General features: G+C 50.4%; 1 protein-coding gene across 1 annotated transcript in view; it reads right to left on the bottom strand.

Moving 5' to 3' along the window:
- The window catches only part of ST8SIA2 (ST8 alpha-N-acetyl-neuraminide alpha-2,8-sialyltransferase 2), a gene marked incomplete at its 5' end in the record, with an annotated part of 30,402 nt that extends 7,739 nt beyond the window's left edge, over positions 1-22,663 (bottom strand). The window contains 5 exons of the mRNA XM_083871197.1: positions 2,783-3,076; positions 5,514-5,771; positions 6,292-6,420; positions 8,342-8,404; positions 22,566-22,663. Coding sequence (XP_083727323.1) covers positions 2,783-3,076; positions 5,514-5,771; positions 6,292-6,420; positions 8,342-8,404; positions 22,566-22,663 — 842 coding nt within the window. The remainder of the gene's footprint in view (positions 1-2,782; positions 3,077-5,513; positions 5,772-6,291; positions 6,421-8,341; positions 8,405-22,565) is intronic.
- Positions 22,664-25,903: the final 3,240 nt, after the last annotated feature.

The following is a 25,903-nucleotide window of genomic DNA, read 5'->3' as shown; positions in this document are numbered from 1 at the left end:
CCATTTCTCATTTCTTTGTGATTTCCAAATCAACTCAGGGTAGATGATAAAAGGTAGTTTTATCCCAAAAGGGAGAAGAAGGGACCTCTCTGAACAGCAGCCCACTGTAGCACAGAGGGATGTGCTGTGGGGCTTTGTGGATTATACATTCTCTGCTGCACACCACATGCCACAAAAGGTATTTGTTTCACAAATCTCAGATCTGTCCAACAAAAGCACAGTGCTATGAACCAGCACAGAGAGAACTGGAGAGACAGAGGATGTTGTTGGAGACCATACTCCTCATTAGCAAAAATATGGAATGATCATAGGAATTGGACAGTGACACAGAAGATATTAGAGTAAGTAAACTCCTGGTGATTCTGGTCAGTTTGACCTGAGGAAGGACTCCTTCACCCCAAACCACATCAGATCAATTGCCCTGAGCAGATGGTCCAGACAACCCTATTAGTACCTGAGAGATTTCCTACACAGCACCAAGAGCATCAGCCACGTCCCTCAGCTGTGCCCAGTTCATTCAATTCTGCCTGAATCACCGTCAAATCCACCCAAGTCCAAACCTGAGGAGGCTGCACCAAGGAAGGAGTTAACACTGACTCCAGCCTTCCCCCAGAACTGCACAGCCCTTTGCCCCCCAGCCCTGGGTGACCCCTCTGTGAGCTCCTGGGCCAGCCCACAACACAATGGGTCAGTGTTGAAGTGCTCCCATCAGTTCTGGCTTTCTGAGGGGGCTGCAGTTTTCATTAGATTAATTGCTAATCAGTAGGCATCCTTGTTTTCCTGCTGATAAGTGTGAGAGCAGGAGGGCAGGTCAGGCAGCAGGTCCTTTGGCTTAGAGGGCAACTCCTGATGAGGATTAGCACTGGCCTCTGTGGTTATAATTGAATTAGTGCTGCCAGAGCCCTCCTCTCCACTGCCCCCAGTCCAAGGGACAGGACTGAGGTCTTGGCTGTATTTCCAACCAGGACCTTGGAGTTTATCAGCATCAGCCACTGTCCAGCCACATGCTGGTGCCATATTCACCCCCAACACCCCCAGCTCACTTCAGGTGCTTGTTGGTCTGACTGGTTGCATCCCTCTGAGCTCCATGAGGTTTTGAGAAGCCCAAACCCATGTTCCTTGCACGAGATCCCAGTAAAGTCCATGGTTACACCAGAACATGTGCAAAAGGAAGACACTGACCTGGGCCATGGAGGAGAGAGAGCACTGTGACACTGAACTCTGTGACAGCACTGAACCCCTGGGCTTCTCCCAAAATCCCTGCATCTCCCCCAGCCAGGCAGGTCCTGTGGTGGCTCTGCTGGAGCTGCCCAGGGACAACCAGAGTGCCAGCCAGCCCAGCTGGACCACAGGGCTGTGACACAGAAAGGCCAGGAAGATGCTGTGAGCTGGAAGATAAGCTCAGCAGGCCGAGCTTGTGGAGGCATCCTCCTCTCCCATAGGAAAGCGATGCCTAACCCTTGCCAACTCCTCTGTAAAGCTTCCTATGGGAAGTTTCTGGCACTAGGAATGGTTGCCAGCACAGGATTAGCAGCCTGTTGATTTAGAGGGCTTATTACAGGAGCTTAATTCTATTTTGACAGATGAAAGTAAGTCAATTACAGCTAGAAATAGCTCTGAATTGGGGTTGTGGGATTTTTTTTCTTCCTGTCTTCCCCTTCAGTGAGTTGTGGTTTCATTTCCTTCCCTTTTCTTACCTCAAAGCCAGTGTTTCCTGTGCGATGCCTCTCTAGCCCAGGGAAGCCTCTAACACAGGCACTTGGGGCAGATGTGGTACTTGCTCATTATTGCTGCCTGTGAGGCACCACAGCACCACTCCACTCCTCCCAGTGCCCCCAGGCTGCCCTGGAGCTTCTCCTTGGGCTTGCCCCGGCAAAAATGACCCCAAAACCTGTCCCCTATCCCCTCAGCACTGAAAAACAACCTGAGCTGGGACCAACTGACCTGCAGAGCTCAGACTCAGAGGTGTGCAGGAGAAGTGCTCAAAGAAATCAAGGAACATTAATGCTGAGGCTTAGTACTGGGAGCACCAGCTACACAAGGAAATTCCCATCCTGTGAGATTAACGGGCTCTCCTCAGGATCAGAGGACAACTGCTGCCATAAGTCATCTCCAGTAAAAGTCATTGTCTGCCTGAACTCCCTAAATGCCTAAGGAATCATGATCTTCCTAGAGAAATAAAACACAAAAGCAAGAGCCTACCCCATTCCCAAGTCACTGACATGAAAATCTCACCCCTGGGGCTCTCTTTTTTTTTCTAACCAGCTCATCCCCACCACACCTCTGTCTCCTGTACATCTGAAGATGCAAGCAGAGAACAGAAAGACCCTTTTCTTCCTTCAGTGTGAACCCAGCCACCACCACCTGGCCCTGTAAATCTGATCAGCAGGACCAGATCACATCACTCCCCTCCCACCCAGGCTCACAAACGAGCTCCCTGACTTGAGGAACTGTGTCAGACTTGTACATGTCACAGACACAAGGTGACAAATCTCACTGTTAGCTCAGTGCACACACTTTCTCCAAGGAAAGCCCTAAGCACAGGCTTGGGAGTTATGGTGACACCCCAGGAAAGCGCTTTGGATATTGCTAACAACCCTCACACTCAAAGAGCACAGCGGGGAGTTCACAAGGTGGTCTCCAGTCCTTATCTAGGGACCATGCACCACCCCATCCCATGGTCTGCAGAAGGAAACTTGTGCTGTTTTCCTGCAGCACAAACCCATGGATCCCCCTCCAGCTCAGGAAGCGCTGGCTGGGAGCACACCAGGGAGGCTCTCACCCTCGGACAGCGTGCAGCAGGCGCAGCGAGGGGTAGGCAGTCCTGACGTTGATGTGGTGCTTCAGGATGAGCTCGTTCACCCACTCCACTCTCTCCTTGCCCCCCTTGGCCATGAAGGCTGGGATCCATAGGATGCTGCCGTTGAGGCTGTGCAGGCGCTGCAGCAGCTTCTCCCTCCAGGTCTCGTTGACCAGGTCCTCGAAGGCGCGCTGGATCACCGAGGGGTTCATGGTCACCAGGTCTGTCTTCATGCCCACGTCCTGAGAGTACTCCTGCACAGGGGCCAGGTTGCACCTGCAAAGGGAAACACCCAACAGCCCTGTTCAGTGGACTGAGAGAGGGCAGGACAGGCACAAGGCGGGTGTGATGCCAAAAGCCAGGGCTGCTGACAGTGCGTTCATTCACTCTCACTTTTGGGAGGAAGAGGAGGGAGAATGACCCTCTGCAATAAATTAGTGACGAGTGTAGACCCCGATATTTTATGAGCCTGAGAATTGCTAGCTCTTCCCAAGAGAAACTTTTCAACTGTTTTTTTCTTTTTCCCAAAACAACCTTGTGTAAACAACATTCCTTTCCCATAAAAACAGGTGTTGTTTGCTATTCCTGTTACTCAGCCAGTGGGAGAGGTGTCAGCCCTATGGACCAGTAACGTGCCTTCTTAGTGCAGTACGTTATAAAAAAGCTGACAGAATTGTAAAAAAAAGCCTTCTAATTTCTCCTGCCTTCTGACTGGAGTCAAGCATCTTTATCTCGTGTCTTATTGCAACGGATTAGCATCTCCATCTCAGGGCACCAACCCTCAGCATGATGGCACATGCACATGTGTCCCTCTGGGACAAGGTTAATGTCAGTCACAACTGTGGTGTCTCATAGGTGGTCTCCTGGTGCCACTCAAAAATAACATCAGCAACAAAACTCCAGTCTCTACTCCCATGGCAGATTTTAGACAAAACCACCTTTTCCACTCAAGGAAAGCACTTGCCTCTTAATTCCAGCCCTGCTGGAGTAACATTATCCCAAAGGCCTTTTTCCCTCCTAGCAAGTCTCTGCAAACAGCAGACCTGGTGGCACCACTGGTGATACTGACACCAGTGAGATGAGGATGCCAGGACATGAGGATGCCAGAGCCTGGCTGTCTGGAGGTTGTGACCCTCAAAAAACACCTTTTTCTGTAGTGCTCATTGGTGCCTCCCCTCAGATTGTACATGTGGGGCACGGGCCATGTACCTTCAGCTCCTGTGTCACACCAGCATGAAGGCTGAGGGCCCGTGGGACAAACTGCCAACAAATCACCCTTGTTATAGAGTGGTTTCTACAGCTCCTTTGAGGGGGTAATCTGTGTCTGATGGGGGGGATGCAGAGAGATGCTCCCCAGCATCCTAAAAACCAGAGGGCACCCAAGTGTGTGCACAGCACAGTGAGTGCTCTGCTGTGGTGTTTGACAGAGAAGTTACAGTATTAAACGAGCAGGAATTGCATCCTAACCATCTGCCTCGATAATCAGCCATTATTACTGTTTTCCCTACTTACAGATGGAGAAACTAAGGGAATGGTGGAAAGAAAATCCAGCTGCTGGCATGAGGGCCCTTTTGATTGACCCATCACAGGAGTGAATTCAGTAAAAATAAACATTGGACCTGTATCCTGGACACAGACCCAATCACTGGTCACTGCCAACCCTGCTGAAAAGGCTGCCTGGATGGAGCAAACCTTCCTCAGGAAGATACAGGTTCCAGCAGTGGCTCAGACAACCTACAGTGGGAAGTGTGTCTGTGCCAGACCTGCACTAGCACATGGCTGGGGAGAAGTTGCTCAAAATCCCCATCCTGACATCCAGAGCAGCTTTTCTCCTGCCATTTTGCTGCCTGACATGAATGCCCCTCACTAAACTTTGCCAGAACCACAATAAGCAGTTTTTCCCTCTGCTCACTTGTGATCCAGTTAAGGATAATGCTCTATCCCCTGTAGACAGGCTGGAGCTGCCAGCAGCCAAAACAGCAGAGTTTGAGTGGGGGACAGAGGTGACATTATCCTCATTCCCACGTCACGCCAGCACCGCCTCTGTGAGCTGCTGATGGATTGGGCTGTCCTTGTAATAGACTCACCAGAAAACAAATGTCTGCATGTACATAAATCATCTGTGGATTCCACAGCCTCTCAACTAACAGGGGCTTTGGCCTGGGAGGGCAGGAGCTCCTCCTCTCCACTTCAGACACCTCCAGCAGTGAATTTGGTGTGTCCCAGCAGGGCTCAGGATGTGCTGCTGCACGTCCCTGGGGAAGTGCAGCTGCAGGGACAACAGCACTGGGGACAGAGGGGACAAGGGAGCGTCAGACCTGGGCCTGCACAAGTGTGGTGCCAGGGCATTGTGGGGTGCACCCTGTGCTTGAGGGCAGAAATGATTTGTTGAAGAATCAGGTTTGTGAGAGCCCAGGATGGGGTTTGTTTGCAAGAGGACAAACCTGAGAGAAGAGGAGGCTGAGGGTTGGTTAATGGTGCACTACGAGAAGAGAAATAAGGTGCACTTGCAAGAACACATGGGGAGCACATCGAGGTGAGCAGAAGGGTTTTCAGCAGGACGTTTGCATCCCTGAACTCTGTGTGTGTGCACGGGGGGCTGTGAGGCCGTGCTGCCCCAGCTGCCCAGGATTCCAGCCCAGGATTCCAGCCCCCTGCACTGCTCCAAAGGCCCCCTGGGGCACTGTGCTGCAGGGAGCAGCCTTACCCTTACCTTATGACAAAGCTGTGAGCGTCGATCTCGGGGCCACAGCCACTGCTGAGCAGCACCCCCGAGTTGCCCACGATGGCACAGGTGGGGAACTGCTTGCCCTTGAGGGGAGAGGTGCGGGGCAGCAGCTCATACAGGTTCTGGGAGACGTTCATGGTGCTGTCCCTGTCAAACACATAGTGGATGATGTCCCCCGGCTTCAGTGTCCCCTTCAGCACTGAAATGTCCTTCTCCGCATCCAGGAACTTCAAGATCTGTTTCCTGAGCACAGGGAAGAAAACAGATTCATCAGGTGGAGTACAGAGAGAAGCTGGGTCAGATGTAAGATGAGCCTCCTGGCTGCCCTCACCCTCTGGCCAGTCCATCTGACCATGCACTCCAGGCACAGCTTACAAAGGGATATTTCCATCTCAATGCCTGCTCCCTCTCCACTCATCCCTGCCCGGGGCAGCCTACCATAGTCAGCCCAGCATTAGTGAAGGTCCCTGAGTTTACTCAGGCAAGGTTTCCTTCCCTCTGTGACCCATCACCTGCACACACAAATCCCACTTGGCTTGAAAAACAGGGGCTCAAGTGCTCCTTGTTTTGTCGTTGCCAGGCCAGCTGGCTCAGCTGGGAATTCATTTCCAAACGATTGCTTACAGATATGAAGCCTAACTCAGCAGGAGATAAGTCTTTTTATTTCTTCCTTGACTTCTTTAGATGATACACGGAGGCAATTTGCCAGCTTGCACTGGAGAGGACCAAATCTGTCTCTTGTCCTATAGGTAATTACCAGTACCTGATCTTCAAAGAGAGTGTCTGGTTGTGTCTCCATTTGGATGAGGCTGGTTTAATGTTGTGCTTAATGCTTTCATTACTTCTGTCAACAACAGCTGGAGATGAGGAGTCATTTATTACTACTTCAGCTCTAGAGAAAAGAAAGTCGGGGAGAGGGAGACAGAATCCGTTAGCATCCCAATGGCACTTCTAATCACCGTCTTCAGCTCTGGCTGCTGGAATTCAAACTTCATCAGAAAAGCAAAATTGTAGTTATTAGCTAAACAAGAAGTGAAAGCCTGTTCGTATTCTGCTACACTGAAGCAGACAGACAGAGATCCTTAAATACCCACTCGCTTCCACGAACACAGACTGACAGCCAGGCACAGCTCCACAGAAAACACACTATCACACACTGAGCTGCAGGAAGGCATGAACAGAAAAACACACAGAGACAGGTGGGCAGATGAGCACTTGCAAACAGGACACCCCAAAGGTCTCCAAAATTTGCTAAAACTTCCTAGCCAAGGTGGCTGCCCTGCTGCCTCGTGGTCACACATGGACATCCCAAAGTGGTGCCAGCTCAGCTCCTGGAGAAGATTAAAATCCTCGCCAGAGAGGAGCAGCCCTCTCTTCACTCACTGGAGAAATTAATTCAGCTGAGCTGCTGGGTGCTGCTTGTGAGACTGGGCTGTGAGCATCCTGTACTAAAAAGGGGCAGGCTGGCTCATTGGAAACTTTTTCCCTGCTTAGAATTGAGCACAAGGATTTCAGCACCCATATCACCTGTTCCAGACCAAGAAATGAGCATCAGCCAGATGCTGGAGATCACTCAGAGACCCCAGCATTTAATCCCTGCTCAAAGAAGCAAATCAGCCCCAGCACTTCTGACATTTAAATCAAACTGCATGAATTGAAGGAGCCTCCAAATATTTGGTTCCAGTCAGCTGCCCTCCAAAAAGAAAAGCCAAGCATCTTATCAAAAAGCTGCGTGTGTATCTGCAGACCCAAAAAAGCCTTCACACTTCAGAGCACTCTGAAAAATACACAGCCAAAACACTCACTATCAGCTAAAGAGAATCTCCCTCTCCACTGCAAAGGGCTTTTTTCCAGCTGGGAAATGCTTTGTAAATAAATGCATTTATATAAAGCATGTAAACCCCAAGGAGGGAGCAGAGTGAGATGGGGCAGAGGTGGTGGCCCAGGCTCATGGATAAACATCCAGCTCCTGGGAACATATCTCCAGCCCAGGGAAAGAGCTCCCCAGGACACACTGTGGCTCACACTGTATAATGTTTCAAAAAAGCAAAGAAATGTGTTTATAAATGCTGGCTGCCAGTGTCCTGATGTGTGTGTGTACAGTACCTCTCCAGAGGCTGCCAGTCTGTTGGATTTGTTTGCTTCTTGCATTTTGCTGCATCACTCATGTCTTGGAAACCTTACCTAGAAGGTGTCAAAAATCATAACTTTGGCAGTAGGGTAAAGCAATCATGGGAATAACTATGGATTTTTTTGGTTTTGTCCATTTTCTGTGTTTTGGTCATGAGGGGTGACATCATCACAGAATGATATCACTCTTCCTTGCATGCTGGCACTAAGGCTTCTCAAATGTGCCACTTGGCAATGCTGGGCTGACAGGGAATCATTGTAAAAATAACACAGAGAGACACTGAATGGGGCCGGGATGCCAGGGAATGACTCTGCCACGGAGGGATGTTACTGGAGTGCACTGCAATAAAACTGGAGTTCTGATCCCAAACACAGTGATCTCTCCTCTAATAGCACTTAACACTATGGAAAATAGCAACTCTATCACTGACTTATTTTCACAATAAGTAACTCTTTCTCTTTCTCTCAATCACTGCAACTTCCAGATCCTTGGTTATTTGCAAATGATTATTGCACTAAGCTGGAAGAAGGAGGGGGAGAAATGATTAAGAAAATGCAAAGCAGAAGTGAAAAGGAACAGATACATTTGCTAAATAAGAACAGCACTATCCAGCGAAGAGGAGAAGCAGATTAATAGCTGCCTTACAGCAAAAACAAATGAACACAAAATCTAATTTACAAACCTATTAGATTTGCTATGTAAGCTGTTCACAGCTGATCTGATTGTACCTCTGCCTCCAGAACTCCTGCAAGACAAAGGAAATGCATTATTTATAAATCCAGCTCCTTTCTGCCAAGCATTGTTCAACAGTGAAGAGATCCTGCTCTGAAGGGCTCCGAGTGGGGACACTGCCACACTGCCCGTGTCCCACCCCATCCAGAAGGGACATGTCCTGATGCCTCTGAGGGGCTTTTCATCCCTTGTCACCACTGCCCTGCTGTGCCTGTGAAACCATTCCAGCAAAGAACGGCCCGAGCCACCCCAATTAATAATACCTGTGTGATCTAACCAGCCATCACAGACAGCTGCTCCCGCTGCCACAGCCGCGCGCGCCCTACAGCTGCATCAAATACAGCTCCTCTTGATGAGCCAGGTGTGAGCAGTGCACAGAGAGCTCTTCTCCATCTCCAGCCTGCCAATGAACTTTCCCTGTCCTTTTCAAGGTAGGGACTGAATGATCTGGACAGGATTCCCACCACTGTCTTCACCTGGGCTTTTAGTTGAGAACATCCAAGATCTCTATTTTACGTAGACTGAATGACCAGCCTCCTTGGCTTGTGGAGACCTCATAGTGTACCTTCTCCCAGCTCCTAGAGACCCAGAGCTCCATTCCAGTCCACTCCAAACCTGTGAGTGCCTTTGAGCCTCTTCTCCCCACCTTTGGGGTAACTTGGCTGAAGCTCCAAGGCCAACTCACCACAGTCATTCACGAGTCATGCTGGAGCTGAGACCTGAGAGGTGACAGCAGTGTCACTCCCATGGCCTGACACCATCACACAAGGACAGATACCAGACCAGTCTGACCAAGACCCGTGGGAATGAATAGCCAAAGTTTCCAGCACCTCTGTGATGCTATACTGAAGAAGAGGTTAGACCAAGCCCCTTCAGAAAACCACACCATTCACACAAGCTGTGAATCCTGACTTAAATACATACAAGTATTGGTCTGCATCTAGCTGGCTGCAGAGCTCCTTCTTGATTTAGCTGGCTGTTTTCAAAGGGGTCACAAAGAACCAGTCACCCACCTTGTGATGCTCAAGGGAGCTGGGCTCCCATTCAGACACATTTTAACCACCATGTACTCACTGCTCTGTTTTATTGTTCCCATTGCACAGATATCCCAATGAGCACCCTCATAAAGAGAACCAAATTCTCTTCCAGCAAAAATATTGCTACCCAGAAATATATACCTTAATGAAAATGTATCTCAGGAGAACGTATTTCTACCAGTTCTGAAAAAAATCCCAAATGCATTAGACAAAAATGAAAAAGTGTGTTGTGAGCGTGTTTGGTGCCATTAAAAAGGATTTTCAGACCTGCGGGATGCGACATAAATCCTCTCATTAGGCTGAGCACAGCCCTCAGCACCACGTAACATCAAACCCTTGGAAATGCCACGATGGTTTTCCCTCTCCTCCCTCCTGCCAGACACCATCCATGGCCAAGTCAGAGTGATCCCTGCTCCGGCGCTCTCCTCTGTCCTTTGACAGACCTGAGAGCCTGTGAGCTATTTCATTTTTTGGTGCATCAAGGGAACAGCAGGACTGGCTCATTCTTGGAGCCTACTGGCATTTAACAAGCCTCCACATTAATGGGGCTCACAGCGGGGGTGGGAGCAGACTGGATTAGTGTGCAAACCACACACCTGCTCAGAGACGTCTGCTCTGAAGGAGCCTTCCAAATGGGATTCACACTCCTTCACACTTGCTGTAGGACAGACAAAGCTTAGAGAAAGAACTGTGGTGGGTTTTTTTTTTGTTTGTTTGTTTTTTTTCCCTGAATACATGCTGGTTCACATGTGAAAGGAAAAAAAGATAAATTAGGAAGCAGAGAAGACTATTCCCTAGGTGTTAGCTCCTACCTCATCCATGTTTTGTGGCTACAGCAGGAAGGATTCAGAGCATCACAACGTATTATTCAAATGCATTTTATCCAGTCTGGCTTTACATGCCCCCAGCAACAGTTCTGTGTGTCTCCTCCTGGAATTAATGCAGGTGTTGGGGATGGAGATGCTGGATGTGGGGAAGACAAGTTGAGAGCACCTCTCCCAGCTGCCTGTGTGCAGCCTGGTGGGGAAGGGGACTGGCTGCCAGCTGAGACCCCCCTCAAGGACAGTGTCAGGAGTTACTCTTTCCCCCTCACACACTGTGAAAAGCAAAAATACTGCAATATTTTGCATAGAGGCACGAAGGGCTCTGCTGTCATAAATGAACATGGAGGGGGCAGCTTTACTGGTGGAGGAGAGCAAGTCTCTGCTGACCATCTTCCCCTGGCACTGGGATCACTGCTCTGCTGGCCAGCAGCAGACACGATGCTCTCGTGGACACCTGAGATGCTGGCAAAGAGGCAAAGACACTGCTCCCTGTGCCAGGCTTGGTTTCTCTCTCCAAGACAGGGAGACTGTCTCTCCAAGACATGATACTTGGCTGAAGGTCTTAGTTGGCTTAGTGGATCTTAAAATGCTCAAAACTGTCAGTCTTTTGGTGGTTTGTGTGCCACACTACAACTTTAGACAACTTTTCCCCACAATCTCCCTTTGCACAGTGGAAGGCAACATGTGCTGTAGGATGCCTTGGGGTGTGTGGCCCTGCCCAGCCATCCTGCTCAGCTCCCAGCCAGACAAACCAGCTGCCCAAAACACCAGCAACTGAGCCAAGCACAGTATTTTCCAAGGTCTGCCATACTCCATTACCAACACAGGCAAGGCAGCACTCCTGTATGCCTTCACTTCCCCTACCTGGGAAGAGGAAAACATTTAGAAATTGAGGGTACTAATTAAGAAGCACATGTTAAAAAAAAAAAACAACAAAAAAACCAAAAAAACAACAACAACAAAAAAAAAAACAACAACAAACCAAAAAAACCCCAACAAACAAAAAAACCCCAGTCCATTTTATTGTACCTTCCTGACATGGAGTTTCAAATCTCTGCTTCAAAAGGCAAAGACCAACCTCGATTAAAATAGCACAGATAGCATTGATTTTGAAAAGCTTTCCAGTGCTACACTGTGTTTGGACTGAATTGCCTTATTAATCTAGTTGTTATCAGTTTCATTGTATAGCCAGCTCCACAAAGTACCAACCTGCTTCCTAATCCTATTATTTACAAAACATTTTTCTTTGGGCTTCTGTTGGGATGTTTTCCAGTGATAAGTTGCATCTATATGTGCTAATGCCATCTTACTGACTTATGCCATCTTTTCTCATTTTCCCTGAGATTCTTCAGGCTGCATTGCCACTATCTAAAATATTATATAGGTCAAAACGTTCTGTGCTCAGATGTGAAGTGACACTGATTCATATATCAGAGGATGTAAAAGAAAAATTGTCTTATGGTTCAGGCCCAAATTTTCTTGGATGAATAATTTGTGACAAATCAGGTATGCAAAGACTCTTCCATTCACCCCCTGTGAATGGGCCTGTTTAGGGTTTTTGCTTCCCTTTTCATCGTTTTCTTCTTCTTAAATGCTCCTCTTAATTGTTGCTAGGTGAGTTTGGTCTCGCTTGGAGCCACTTCCATACGTGGAATCAAAGCTGCTTTGACTGAACAAGTAGGTCACAGAGCCTCGTTGGGTGAGCAGATCTCTCATGTCCACATTCCCAGGCTCACAAACTGGAAAACGTGTTTTCTGTGGAGTATTTTACAATGCCTGCCCCCAAGTCCTGCTTTCCCCCAGCATCTGTGGCAGGTGATGCACATGGGCACGAGAAACAGGAACTAACTGGAAATTTCAGCCATACCCAACCACCCATTTCATAGCTCACAAAATTATTTGGGTTGAAAAGGACCTTAAAGATCATCTTGTTCCAACCCTCCTGCATTTAACCACATTTGTGGAGTTCATTCCTGCTGGAACAAAACCTCTGCCTCTTCCTGACCTTGGGCAACCCAAGTCCTCCTCTTCTCCCTCCTCCATATAAAAGTTAGGTAATAGTCTCTTGAGGGATTATTAGGCTGAATTTATCCACCTGAATTCCCCAGGAAGAGAGTTCAGAGTGCCACAGTTTTTACCTGAGGGGTTCAAAAGACTAACACCTACTAATTAGGTTTTCACAACCTCCTTTTATGTTAGGTGCATTTTATGATCCTTGTTTTACAGCTGGGACACTGGGGGTGAAGTGGCTTGGCCCTTAACACCGAAGAATGAATTCCACAAGCCAGGAGCAGGCACTTTGAGCTTCTAGCAGACCTGTCCTCTTGAAAATGCTGCTCTTTACTTGCTGAGAGTGGGTATGGTTCTTGCTGGGTGAGAGGGCCCAGAGGACCACGGGAATTAATTTGCAAAGGTTTCACTGGCCCAAAAAGCAGAGGCAGACAACAGTCTCTTGAGATGGCTGCAGACTGTGCCCATTAAGGCAGTCTGTATCTATTTTAAATAAAATAATAAATCACCACCTATATTTACTTTGCTTTTTAAGGACTGCTCTGATGTTTTCCTCAAGACCAGAATTGCTATTTTCTATCTGAAGAGCACATGAGCATGATGCCAGGCCTGGCTAGAGACCACCCACCCACAACCACTGTCCTCCCAACCCAGGGGCTCTCCCTGAGGCAGCCAAGTGTGAAGGGGATGTGGAGTGGGATGTTCACAGCCCCTCTGCAGGTTCCTGTGTTGAGGCCAGAGACCCAGTCACTGTAACTAACAGCTCTGGGGGAAAGGATACACTGCCCAGCCACTGGAAATGAAGGATATAGATGGCCCTCCTCCTCCCCAGCTTCAGAGATTTGCTCCTACTGATGCTCACGGTGCTGTGAAATGTGGATCAGGACACAGGCTTCAACCCTTCCTTCCCCTTCACTGAAATTCAGGGTTTGTGTTGAGAGCAGCAGGAGAGCAAAGGAACTCCAGGGCTTTTGGGGAAAAACTCACATTTCCAACTTGTCTGTGGAAGAGAAATAATTGGCTTTCCAAATGCCAACCTGTCCAGCCCTACCCTGCAGGGTGGACAAGCAAAGGTGTCCCAGGAGCCAAAAGGGGAGAAGAAACTGAGCCCAGAATCTGACCTGGATTCCTTGGAGATTGTGTCCTGGTTTTCCATCATAGTGTGGCTGAAAATATGGAAAAAGGACACATTCATTGATAAGTCCCCTTGTGGGCTTCTGACAAGACACTCAAGTGCTTGCTGTGGAGTTTAGGTCAAAATCCATCCATATCCATCAAATGCTCTGCTGTCCCAGGAGAGACAAATTCGAAGAGGAAAGGCTGGTTAGCCCCACGTGTAAATCAATTTGTAAATCAGAAACAAAAGCCAAAGCTAGACAAGAAGTGATGGGATCAGAGATGCATTTCTGAACTTTAAGATCCTGAACTCCAACAGCCCATTGTGCACTCTCCTGGCACTGCTCTCCCCTCCAGGAATGCTGCTCTTCCAGGCTCCAGCACCATCTTGCCTTCCTGCATCCCATCTCATTAAATACTGGGGGAAGCTGGGACATCAGACCCTTGCAGGCCATTCCTGTGACATTTCATCAGTTGTTTTAGAGGCTCTGTCATCTTGGGACGTGGAGGAGACTGTGATGAAGAGAACTGGTGGTTGCTGGGTGGTAGCTGTGGTACCCACACTCCCCAGGCAAGCAAGGGATTAATTGGGAAGACATTTCTAAAGCAGTTGGCTGCTAGGACAGAAGATCCTGCAATACATCTTGATGGGATGTTCGAAATCTCACTTCAGTGTGTTTAAAAAAATCTCACTTGATTATATTGTCACAGCTTGGCAGCCCAAGTGGCAAAAACTTCCTAAATATCAGGTGCTACTTTTAGTGTTCCAAGCTTAATTCTGTCAAGTCATACAATTGCATTTAAAATGTGCCCATATTATGGTTTTCAGAAACATGACCTGGTCCAGCTGGGGTCCCAGTGCAGGTCTGGTACATGAGGAGCAGCCAGGCTGGCAGAACAGCATCTTCAGTAAGCACCAGTGAGGCACCACCCAATGGCCTCCTCTTGCTCATGGCACTTGCCATGGGAAATGCAGACCTGTCAGTCCCATGCAAAGCAGCCTTGTTAATTTGGTGACCTCTTCCCACACCCCAATCCCACCTCCACAACATCACCCATCCTGCAGCCTCCTTCCCAGGGACCACAAGAGGATGGGAAGGTCAGGGGTGCTCAGCAGCGTGGTGACAGTGGCTTCACATCAGCTCCTGAGTAAATGTGAGCAGGGTCTGACCCTGCCATCTCTGTCTGGCTGCAAGTCACGGTGCGTAATCACTGCAAGTGTCTGCTGAGGACACCATGGAATGAAGACACATGGGTTTGCAAAACAGACATCTACTGCTTAATAAGGAACATGCCAATTAGTCTGAAACATTTATGAGACAAAACCCGTGACAAATCAGCAGGAAAGGTGCAGCTCTCACAACAAACTGCCACGAGACAATAAGAGAGATGGCCCCAGCAGTCTGTCACCAGGACACTGCTGGGGATCTCTCTGCACTGGGGTGACCAAATCCCTGTCCCTGCCTTGAGCTCTGGGACCAACACAGTACGAGCTTTTCCTGAGCCAGAAAAGTGTATCTCACACCTGTGGAGTGTCAGCTCTCACATCCACGTGCACTTGCCATAACATCAGCATGGCCTGACTCAATCACCTCAAGATGCTCTTGTTCTATCACTGCTCTAAAGACAAAATACTCAGATACATCCCCTTTCCTCATCCTGTGTACTGGCAGGACCTTATTCCCTCCTTCATCTTTAAAATATTACTCCTGGCATCAGCTCTTTTTCTCTGGCTGTGTGTTAATTAAATAGCCAGCAAAGAAACAGACATTGAAGCAGGCAAAAAGGATCCAGTGAGGGGTTTGGGATTGGGAAGTGTGTGTATTTGTGTATTTTGTATGTATTTATGTAATGCATTTTCTTTCTCTTCTTCCCTTCTGGAAGAGAGAAGGTAAAAACCCCAAGAGTGCAGGGAAGATCTAGAAAGCAGCTGAGACAAAAGCCTCACTGCTTACAAGACATGTCTACACTATACATTCATCCTGAGATAATTTTTTCTGCTAACAGAGCAGAGCTCTCAGGGATCACAAACAGCAGAGCACCAGGCTTGCAGCAGAACCTGTCACCCTGAGCATCTGTGTCCCAGAAGCCAGAAATCCCAGTGGCTCCTGCAGCATCTTGGGTGCCACATACCTTGGGAAATGGTACAGCACAAAACATTATCATATGGGGCTGTGGGCCCTTGGGCTCATCCTCCTACACCCCTCTCATCTCTTTTCCCAGTGCTCTGTGCAGCATTCTGGAATACTGAAGGTCTCATGTGGTTTCTGCTTCCACTGTTGATGCAGATGTTGAGGACCTCTCCTGAGCAGAGACATCCTCCTGGGGCAGTTCTTCTGTATGAGCATCCTCAAAACAACATCTGCTGCCTACACAAAGAGGGCTTAAGTTTGGGAAGAGCTCTCACCCCACAGCACAGTCACTGCTCTGGCAGGTTTCAGCAGTGCTGTGCCCATTTCCTTGGATCAGTCCTTTCATTTCCCAGTCAGAGCCAATCCTGCTGCTGTTGGTGAAGATGCATCTCCCAAGGCCACCAACACCATCAAGGCTGCTGCCAGCCAAGACAAGGATTTACAGTGGAAATGTGAAGGAAAAGGAGCTGCAAAGATACTCTCCTTGTTTCCTTTTCCTTTTTTCTTTCTTTTTCTATTGCATTACAAGTGACTGAGAAGCTGACACCTGTCTGCTCTGCAGTGGTGTTTGTTGAACAACACCTGAAACTCTACACCTCCAGTGAATTTACTTTGCCAGGGAACTTCCTTGTTTCCTGGGGCAAATGGGGATGGAAGCCAGAGAAACAGCAAAATAATTATTGTCTCATGTTGTACTTTGGGCTTATTTCTTGCTGCTGAGGATGACCCCGGCCCAGGGATAACAAATGTGGGAGGCAATTGGAAGAAATCTGGTTTGGAACAACTTTGGTTTTTACAGCAACTGTGCCTGATCTATTTAAGTTGTGCTATTCTCGAGGATGAAAAAGCAAAATACCTACAGAATCACGGAATCATATAGATTAAAAATATCCTTTAAGATCACTGAGTCCAACAGTCAACCCAAGACTGCCAAGTCCAGCATGAAACCATGTTCCTAACAGCCACATCTAGATATCTTTTAAATACCTCCAGGGATCATGACTCCACCACTTCCCTGGGCAGCCTGTGCCAATCTTTGTCAGACTTCTCAGTGAAGAACTTTTCCTACTACCCAATCCAAACCTCCTCTGGTGCTAGTTGAGGCCATTTCCTCTTGTCTTTACATGAGGACAGCCTGAAAGCCCAAGGAAAGATAAAGGCACTCCTGTTAAATGCTTTTCCTGGAAGACCAAAAGCCCATCTGCCATGAGAGAGAAAACCCACCCCTGGAGTTCATCCCCGGGGAAGGCTGGGGGAGCTGGGGATGCCTGGGCAAGGCTGGGAGGGCTGGTGGCAGCAGCAGGATGTGCTGTGTCACTGCTGGCCCTGGTCCCAGAGGAGCAGCCACGGCACTGCTGAGGCTGAATCTCTGAACTCCCCGTTAGCTGCTCAACAAGGCTTTGCTAAATGAGCCAACACTCGCAACTCCTTCCTCTCTGCTGGGGCAGAAAGGCTTCCTTGGCATTCCCGACTGGAATTGTGCACTTGCAGGGTTAGAGGTGGGACACAAAAGGCCAACCTGTGCAAAAAGCAAACCTGAAGCCCTGCTGGGAACTGCTTTATTGTCTTTATTGCTCTGGTCGCAATAACTGGCCTGGCTACAGCAATATTGCATCCTGGAAGGCTTGGCTGGTGATTTGCAGCCTCCTACCACAGCTCTCCTCACCAGCAAGGTCAGAAATTTCCTCCCTGGGGGTCTTGCAAGCTGCTGACAACCAATACTGAACTGTGGAGTAACTTTTCAACAGATGCACTGGAAATCCCTTAGCTCTGGCTTTTCTCTTTTTGTTCCACTGGTTTGCTTGGGGGTCTGTGAGTGCTTTCCATCCTGCTGGTCCCAGCCCTCCCTGCAGGTACCACTGCTCCCACCACTCCCTCAGAGCTCAGCTTAAGGAAACAAGTGTGGACATTCACCTCCCTCAGCCTGCTCCAGGCAGGAGCACAGGGGTTTGGATATGTTTTTTTGTGGCACCCTGCCCTGCCCCTGCAGGGCTGCAGGAGGTGAGGGAGTGTTTCATGGGGAGGAGAGGGAGCTCTGCAGCCAACCTGAAATCGGCTGCTTGTGCTCAGGTTATTGTCAGAAGAGCTGCAATCAAAGCCTACCCCGAGTATTTTCTTACTCAATTCAGTGCTCCAACACCGCTTTTATTTTCCAGCCTGATGTGTCACGGAGCTTTTATTAGAGCCCTGCCTTACCCCAGGAGTACAAAGGTCTCCTTTGGCTCCATTTACATGAATACTTCCAGGATGTCTGCGGGCTCCTGTCCTGCCGGGATCTATTCCTCCTCCAGCCCAACCTGGATAATTGCTGGCTTGTGCACACCCACGGTGTGAGCGCACAAAAGCGCTTGCTGGTAGAAATGCAGCGCTTTCTCCTGCAAAACTTTCTGCTGGAGAGCAAGTCTTAGACTAACTCCGGGCTGGGTGCAGTAAATCACAGTCTGGAAGATGTAAGCAGGACGTTTATACCCCATGGACCAACCCTGACAAGAAGCATTACGACTACAGCCCGCTGCAGACCGCTCACAGCAAGCACAGCAGCCTCCATAAAGGACACAAAAAAATTCTCTCTTCCCGAGGCTTTGAAAGGCAGGCGTTAGGAAAGGGCACAAGAGGGAAAAGTGGCAATTTACTGACAAGCTCTCCCCGGCAGGCAGGCCAGCAATATCAGCCACTCCTATTCGTCACTTAGAGCGAGCAGAATATAATTCCTCTTGTAATCAGGATGGAAAGGCATGTGGTCCGGGCTAGCACGGAAAAGGTTGGCTCATATTAAGACCGACCCATTACCAAGTGTCAAGTGCTCCCTAAGATGGCTCAGACCTAATTCGAGAAGTCACCTGGTGGCAGCGGGTCACCAGCTCCCTCTACAGACAATCAGGACACAGCCGGACCCCTGCAGAACTGCAACAGCAGGCGCAGAGAAACAAAGAGAGTCCCCTTAAACCGGAGCAGAATTTTCCTCATCACCGGCAATAACCATCCAAGCCCTTTGTTTCCCTCTGCGGGGACAGGTCTGTCCCGCTGCCCCATCCCGGCGCGGATGGAGAAATGGCTGCGATGCCATCAGCGCTCCCCAAGACAGACGGGAGCGTGTCTTTTGTTCCCTGCCAGCCAAACAAAGAGCGGGAGCGGTGCATGGAAACACAGGCGCCACCGGGCTGCAGGAAAAGTTCAGCAGCCCGGAACCAGCTGGATGCTCGGGAACAAAGTGCCAGCACCGCTCATCACAGCAGTACTTCACGGAGCAGCACACGCCGGGTGAGCGGGGCGAGCGTGTCCCTGCCCGCCAGCATCCCTCCAGCATCCCACCAGCATCCCATCACAGCATCCCACCAGCATCCCTCCTGCATCCCATCAGCATCCCTCCAGCATCCCTCCAGCATCCCACCAGCATCCCATCACAGCATCCCACCAGCATCCCTCCAGCATCCCTCCAGCATCCTGCCAGCATCCCTCCAGCATCCCATCACAGCATCCCTCCAGCATCCCATCACAGCATCCCTCTAGCATCCCATCAGCATTCCTCCAGCATCCCACCAGCATCCCATCACAGCATCCCATCACAGCATCCCACCAGCATCCCACCAGCATCCCATCAGCATCCCATCAGCATCCCACAGCTCCACCACCCAAGCCACACACCCGCAGGTGACCCATGCAGACAGTGATAAGGATGTAGCAGGGGAAAAACCCTGCACAGGGGTGGCTGCAGGGTGGGAGGAACATCAACAGCATCAGGAGCGAGAAACTGCTGGATTTTCATCCTTGCCCCGACACCTCTTTGTTTCAGCATCTCGTGCCTGTTGTGGGAGGTGGTACGAGGATGTCTAGAGGAGTGAGATGGGACTGCTTAAGGCACAAACATCTTTCTCAGAAGCCTCTGGCAGGCAGAGCGGCTCCAGCTCTCCTTGGCTCCTACCTCCCTTCACCTGCAATGTGGGGGAACTTATTGTCCAGAGAAACAGCATGGGTTTGGGGTTTTTGTCCTTTTGCCAGTAGTATTATATTCTCTCTTACTTTTTACCTAATGAACGTTTTGTGTTTTCTTTCTGAAATTTGTCAGTGTTTGGAGAGAAATCTGTTCCTCCCCACTCCCACCCATACGAGGCACGTTCTTCCAAAGACAATCCAAATCACAGGCAGGGGGCAGGGTACGTGTAAAAGTGGGCAAGCTGTTTGCTCCTCACAATAATTAGAGAGTGTTTCGATGCCAAGAAAAAAGAAGAAAAGAGTTGCACCTGCCTGTGTTTCCCAGCCCCCCCTGAGTGCCACCAGCATGCCAGGGGACAGCTGGGCAGCTCCTTCCTCCCCTGCTGCACCGACCAAAGCCACTGAGGGTGGTCTGGGGGGGTGTGAAGGAGGATGCTGAGCCACACAATACAACAGCCAAATATTCCTGATGTGGGGGAAAACTGCACAAATATACAGCATCTCCCAAACCTCTGACAGAGAGGAGCTGTTCCCTCCTGGACACACAGAGAGCTCCTGGAAAACTTTGGAAGGGTCTCTTCTCTACACTGCTGTGCACTTTTGCTGTCACAGTTCCCTTTACCTACAAGACCTGTTAACAAAAAATGCTATTATGTGGCTCCCACAGTTGAAAACCCTCTATTCATGTTCTGACCTGCTGCAGACCAGGCACTCTGCTTTTCCATGTCACCACAGCAATGTATTTCAGCCAGGTCAGAGCACGGTGCTCACCATCCCTGGCACCATGGCAGCACACAGGGATGAAGTGCCCGTTGTGCCAGGATTCTGTGCAAGGTGAGCAGTGTTTGGTCTCTCACAGTGTTTGGGGTGCAGGAGCTCATCAAACCCAAAACACTCCAGAGATACAATGGGGAAAAGTGTGTGGGAGAGGACAAAGCAAGAGAAAGGTTCACTTTGCTCGACTTCATGATTAAATAATATATAATTAATACAGCAGAGTCCCATCCTTGCACTGTTTATCCCTGTATGGGAAACACAGCTGATGTGGGCACTGATCTGTGTGAAAGGTTTGGTGACCACGTGTATCAGTGGGCATGGGACATGGGACCCTCCTTCACCCCCTGGGTGCAGGGTGCTCCTCTCCTCTGCCAGTTCCCTCCTGCACTACCATTTCTGATGCTGTGTGGAACAAGCTGCTGGCTGTTCCTACAGAACTCATCTGACCCTGCTGCCGTCTCTGCCGCCGCACCGCTTGGCAGCACTTCCTTGGAGGAACTACAGCAACAAACTCAGATGCCAGGGTTTGGAGATAAGCAGCCAGCAAACAGCCAATTTCCATACAATGTACAGAAAAGAGAGGAGAGAAAAAAAGACACAATACTGGGAATCCCTAATGAACCAGGGTGAAAAACAGGACAAGTAAGTAACAAAACAGAATAGATTTTCAATAAGGGCACAGCAAGTTCTAGTGGGGAGATCTAGCAGATAGAGGAGGAGAGAGAAGAAAGAATAGAAGCTGGAACAGGAGATGGGAAGAAAGCAAGGGGATCAGAGCAGCCTGTCCAATGGGGAGGATGCATCAGAAGACTTTAATTTCCTTTATTATTATATAGATAGTGCCAGCTTATTGCAGAGCAACAATTCATCTACCCTGTGGTAACCCACAGTCTGGTGCTGGATGTTTCTGGATGAGGCTACTGACCTTTAAGCACTTCTTGCCTGTGGCACTCAGCATAACATAACAATGAAACAATAAACAAACATCACTGCATTTCATTTATTATCTCATAAAGGTGTTTGTTTTGGTGTAACACAGTGGACAAAGCCAATTGGTCCCAAACAGAAAGACCTTTGTGTCATTTAGGTGCCCCGAGTGCACACCTCATTACTAAAATAATTTGGTTTTCCACATTGCTGTAGCAAGTTCCTCAAGTTAATGCAAACCCTCCTCTCTGCATTTGTTTCTCTCATTCCCTAAATTTCCAAGCAGACCTGAGAGATGGGGTTCATGGGGTGGGAAGGGTGTTGCTCCTCAGGCTGCCAGGCTGCTTTAGCCCCTGCCATACATGGCACCTGCAGGTAAGCACTGACCATGGCAGTGATCAGTAAGGGGTGATCATGAAGCCCCTAACACATCCCACAGGGACACATCAGTGGGCTGAGCTCTCTGCTCCATCACCCCAACCCAGCTGATCCCTGCTCAATCTCTCCTATCCCACAGACTGGTCCCTCATCCACCCACAGACTGGTCAGTTATCCATCACTCCCATCAGCTGGTGCCCTCTCCACCACACCCACCTGGACCAGCAGTGGCACCTAAGCCCCCTGGGCTGCAACTTGCCCCAGCATCCCTGTCCAGCAGACCACTCACACCAATATCCCACTTAGGCACCTGCTCCATCTGTCCATCAGCACCTGAGCACTGCCCGTGCTAAAATCCCCTCTGTCCAGACCAGGATCTGATCCAACATCTCTAATCATGCTGGTACCCACTCCAGCATCCTTACCCAGACCTGTACCTGACAGAGCATCCCTGGACTGGTACCTCAGCTCCTCTAAAAGGACCTTCACACCTCTAATGTGAGCTCCAGTATCTCTTCCCGGACTAGTGTGTGTAAAGGGAGTGGTACCTGCTCCAGCATCCCCGCCCGGACCGGTCCCTCAGTGCCTGTAACGGGGCGGGACCTGCCCTGGTATTCCTACCCGGACAGGTATCTCAGCATCCCTAACGGGACCGGTACCTGCTCCAGCATCCCTAACGGGACCGGTACCTGCTCCAGCATCCACACTCGGACCGGTACCAGCGCGTGTCTAAGAGATTCCTGTTCCCGCAGCCCTGCCCGGCCCGGCGTGGCTGTCCCTGTCCCTGTCCCTGTCCCTGTCCCTGTCCCTGTCCCTGTCCCCGTCCTGCCCGGTCCCGCCCGGTGCTGCCGGCGGCCCCGCGGAGCTCCGCTGGAGCGCAACGCGCTCCCTTCCCACTTGGGCACTGCAAAAACCGGGAGAGCCGGAGACAAAGAAACTGTCCGGGCGCCCGCCCCCTCCTCCTCCGCCGCCGCCGCCGCCTCCCCGGTCCCCGGCACCGCTCCGCGCCCCTTCCTCCGCGCGGGGACGGGGGGATTTACCCGCTCTCCTCCTCGATCTCCGAGATATCGGCGAAGATGAGGAAACCCACGAGCAGCGTGAGCAGCGCCAGCGTCCAGCCCCGGCACGGCAGCGGCATGGCTCCGGGGCTGGGCCGGGCTGGGCCGCTCCGCTCCGCGGGGTGCGGAGCCCCGGCGCCGCGTCCCGGCTCCGCTCCGCCGCCGCCGCCGCCGCCCGGCGGGGCCGCTCCGCCCCTCGGCGCCCCCGGCCCGCCCCGCCGGCGCGGGGAGGCTGCGGAGGGGGCGGGGAGGGGGCGCTCGGGGCGGGCTCGGCCCCGCCGCCCCCCGCAGATAAAGTTTGCGGCGCGTCCCGCGGCGGCCGCACCGCGACCTCGGGGGCGAGCGCGGGGGGCCGGGAGCCGCCGCCTCCGCCGCGCCCTGCGAGCCCCTGTCAGCCCCTGCCAGCCCTTGTCAGCCCCTTCCAGCCCCTTCCAGCCCGTGTCAGCCCCTTCTATCCCCTGCCAGCCCCTGTCAGCCCCTTCCAGCCCCTTCCAGCCCGTGTCAGCCCCTTCTATCCCCTGCCAGCCCTTGTCAGCCCCTTCCAGCCCCTTCCAGCCCGTGTCAGCCCCTTCTATCCCCTGCCAGTCCCTGTCAGCTCCTTCCAGCCCCTGCCAGCCCCTTCTATCCCCTTCCAGCCCTTGCCAGCCCCTTCTATCCCCTGCCAGTCCCTGCCAGCCCCTGTCAGCCCCTCCAGCCCCTCCAGCCCCCGCCCTGTGCCGTCTCCTCCTTTGCCCCCCGCGCGGTGCGGCGGGGTCGGTCCTGCCCGGGGAGGGGGGTGGGCTCCGCGCAGGCGGGGCGGCTTCTGCCCGAAAGGACAAAAAACTGTCATAAAATCACACACAACGGGAACTCCCGCGCGCGGTGCGGTGGCTGTGCCTTCTCCTCCCTTGCGAGGGACGGGCAATAACAGAGCTCTTGGCACTCCGTTCAAAAAAAACCTCCCAGACCCTGAATAACACATCACACCCATTTCTATTGCTATCAATTGCTATTTTAGCCACAATGATTCCCCACACTCCTATAAATACTGACCGTCGTAACCGCACTGGTCCTGCCATGACTCCAGATCCCGCTGGAGTTTGAGCAGGTACAATTTATTTAAGAACAGAACTGCAAGGTAGGTGTTCTGCTTTCTGAGATGCTTGGCTGCATCTCAACCACATTGCAACCCCTGCAAACATCCTCCTGCAGGCTACAGGCACCCTTGGGTTTTGTTATGGAGAGAAAAAGCTGCAGTTTCTACACAGAAAGTGTGCGAAAGCTGGGAAACACACAGAAGTACTGGCTGGATCAAAGAACCGCCAAAAAAACCACCGAGTGGTGCTTTCTCTATATCCCTGTTATCTGTTAGTCCAGTGACAGACCTGGAGAGGAGAGACTGGCTGTGTCAGGGTTTAGGCAAGGCCAGCCTGGCAGGGCCAAATCCAAGCACAACTCTTTCAGGCCAGAAAGTTGCTGAAAATCAGAATATCTGGTGATATATGCACTGCCGAGCTGGAGAGGCACGCCGTAGATTTATAATGCAGCAGAGAGAAGCAGCACAGATGTGTTGAGAGCGAGAGATACTAATTGCTTACATATTTAAAACAGCATCTTTAGTCTGAATGGGAGGCACCATTAAGCAAAACAGAGCTATTAACTGGGGCCACTTGGAAAGCTGCCATTTTCCCTTCTGTGCACGGCTTTTTGCATCAATTCAGAAGTACAGTGTGATACACTGTGAGTGTTGTGTGATTCCTGCCGAGGTGCCTTGCACCAGGATAAAGCTGTCCATATGTACAGGGGTGCCCAACACCAGCATCATGTATGGGAAGGCACATTCAGCACAAAACTTGTCTCTTTTATCTGGATTAAATGGTGGAAGGAGCATGTTACGGCCCATGTGCTTTCCTGGGGATTTGGAAACTCTCGCAGAAAGAGGAGACAAACAAATCACCATTACATTTATAGGTAAAAAATACAACACAGGTGAGCCTGGTACAATTATACTGTAGTATATATGGCAAATTTACACTCCAGTATACAGCTTTCATAATAGAGCATATCCAGGACCCTGGGGAGAAAGTGATTTTAGGTGGCGTAAGTAGCCCCATAATTTACCTTCCGCGTAAATCTGAGAAAAGCCTCATTTTCCTCCTGTTTTATTCATCCTGGACTCCTTTCGCCCACCCCTGTTGTGGAGTTTCAGAGCAGTGTGACTGGCCTGAGGATGAGGAAAGAGGCTTTGAGGTGACCTTGCTGGTGTGACATTGGGGTTTCCCGAGATGCAGCGGGGCAGAGCACCAGTCAGTCCCCTGTGACTCGGGAGCACCACACCGCAGCTGCCTTCTCCTCGCACACGTCCTCGAGAATACAGATGGAGATATCTGCTCCTGCATCTCTTTCAGCTCCATCCCAGGTGGTGTTTCAGCCTCTTTTGTCTGATCTTTGTGTTTTCAGTTGCCAATCACAGTGTCAATGTGCAAGAACAGAAATCTCGACGGAGGCTGAGGGATAAATGGGGGGATCATTCAGTGCACGGTGGGGAGTTGGTTTGGCTGGACAAGGACTCTCAGGGGCAAGGGCATCCTATCTGCTGAGATGCTGCTTCTGCTGAGGAGAAGCTTTTCTTAAAAGACACGCTGGGATTTGTCTCTGCTCCTGTGTAAGTCAATGGAAATGCTGCTATTAACTGAAATAACTGGAAAAAAAAAATCTTCCTTGCAGGGTGAGCTGAGAGTTAAGCTTGATGCCCTTCACTGGAGAGCTCCATTGCTAGAGGCTCACACAAAGAGCTCTGTGAATCCTCTACTTGGCGTCATCTGTTGCTTTATTCCTCTGAAAGATGTAGGTCAAAAAAAAGGTCATTCTTTGGCTGATTTGGCTTTAGACACAGGGACCAGGACCTTGAAGTGCAGCTGGTTTGAGGTGAGGAGGCAGCAAGCTGGATAGAAGATGCATGAACAGTGCAGCTTGCTGAATTATTTTGTAATCAATTAACAAAGCTGTATAACACCACCAAGTGTGACTCGGCGATGAAAACCTTGAGATCTCATTGCGCTGCTGAGGGCTAAATTCTGCACGGTCAGGAGTCTTACTGCAGTGATAAGAGGAAATTAATATAATAATACTGACTACAGAGAGGACAGTTTGCTCTGCATTCACTCCAAGTCCATCCTTTACAGCATCCTGGCCAGGTTTGGGGGAGCAGCAGATAATGCACCCCGATAATGCACCACTTTCATGCATTGCTCCTTATCTTGAAGAGCTGCAGACTGCTTTGGAGCATTTGCCATAGTTCCTCAAGGGTTAGTCATTCTGCACATTCAATTCTCCATGAA

This window comes from Zosterops lateralis (assembly GCF_965231275.1).
Source record: "Zosterops lateralis genome assembly, chromosome: 13".
Classification (NCBI taxonomy): domain Eukaryota; kingdom Metazoa; phylum Chordata; class Aves; order Passeriformes; family Zosteropidae; genus Zosterops; species Zosterops lateralis.
Note: the sequence above shows the minus strand (reverse complement) of the source record. Positions and strands in the feature narration are given on the sequence as shown.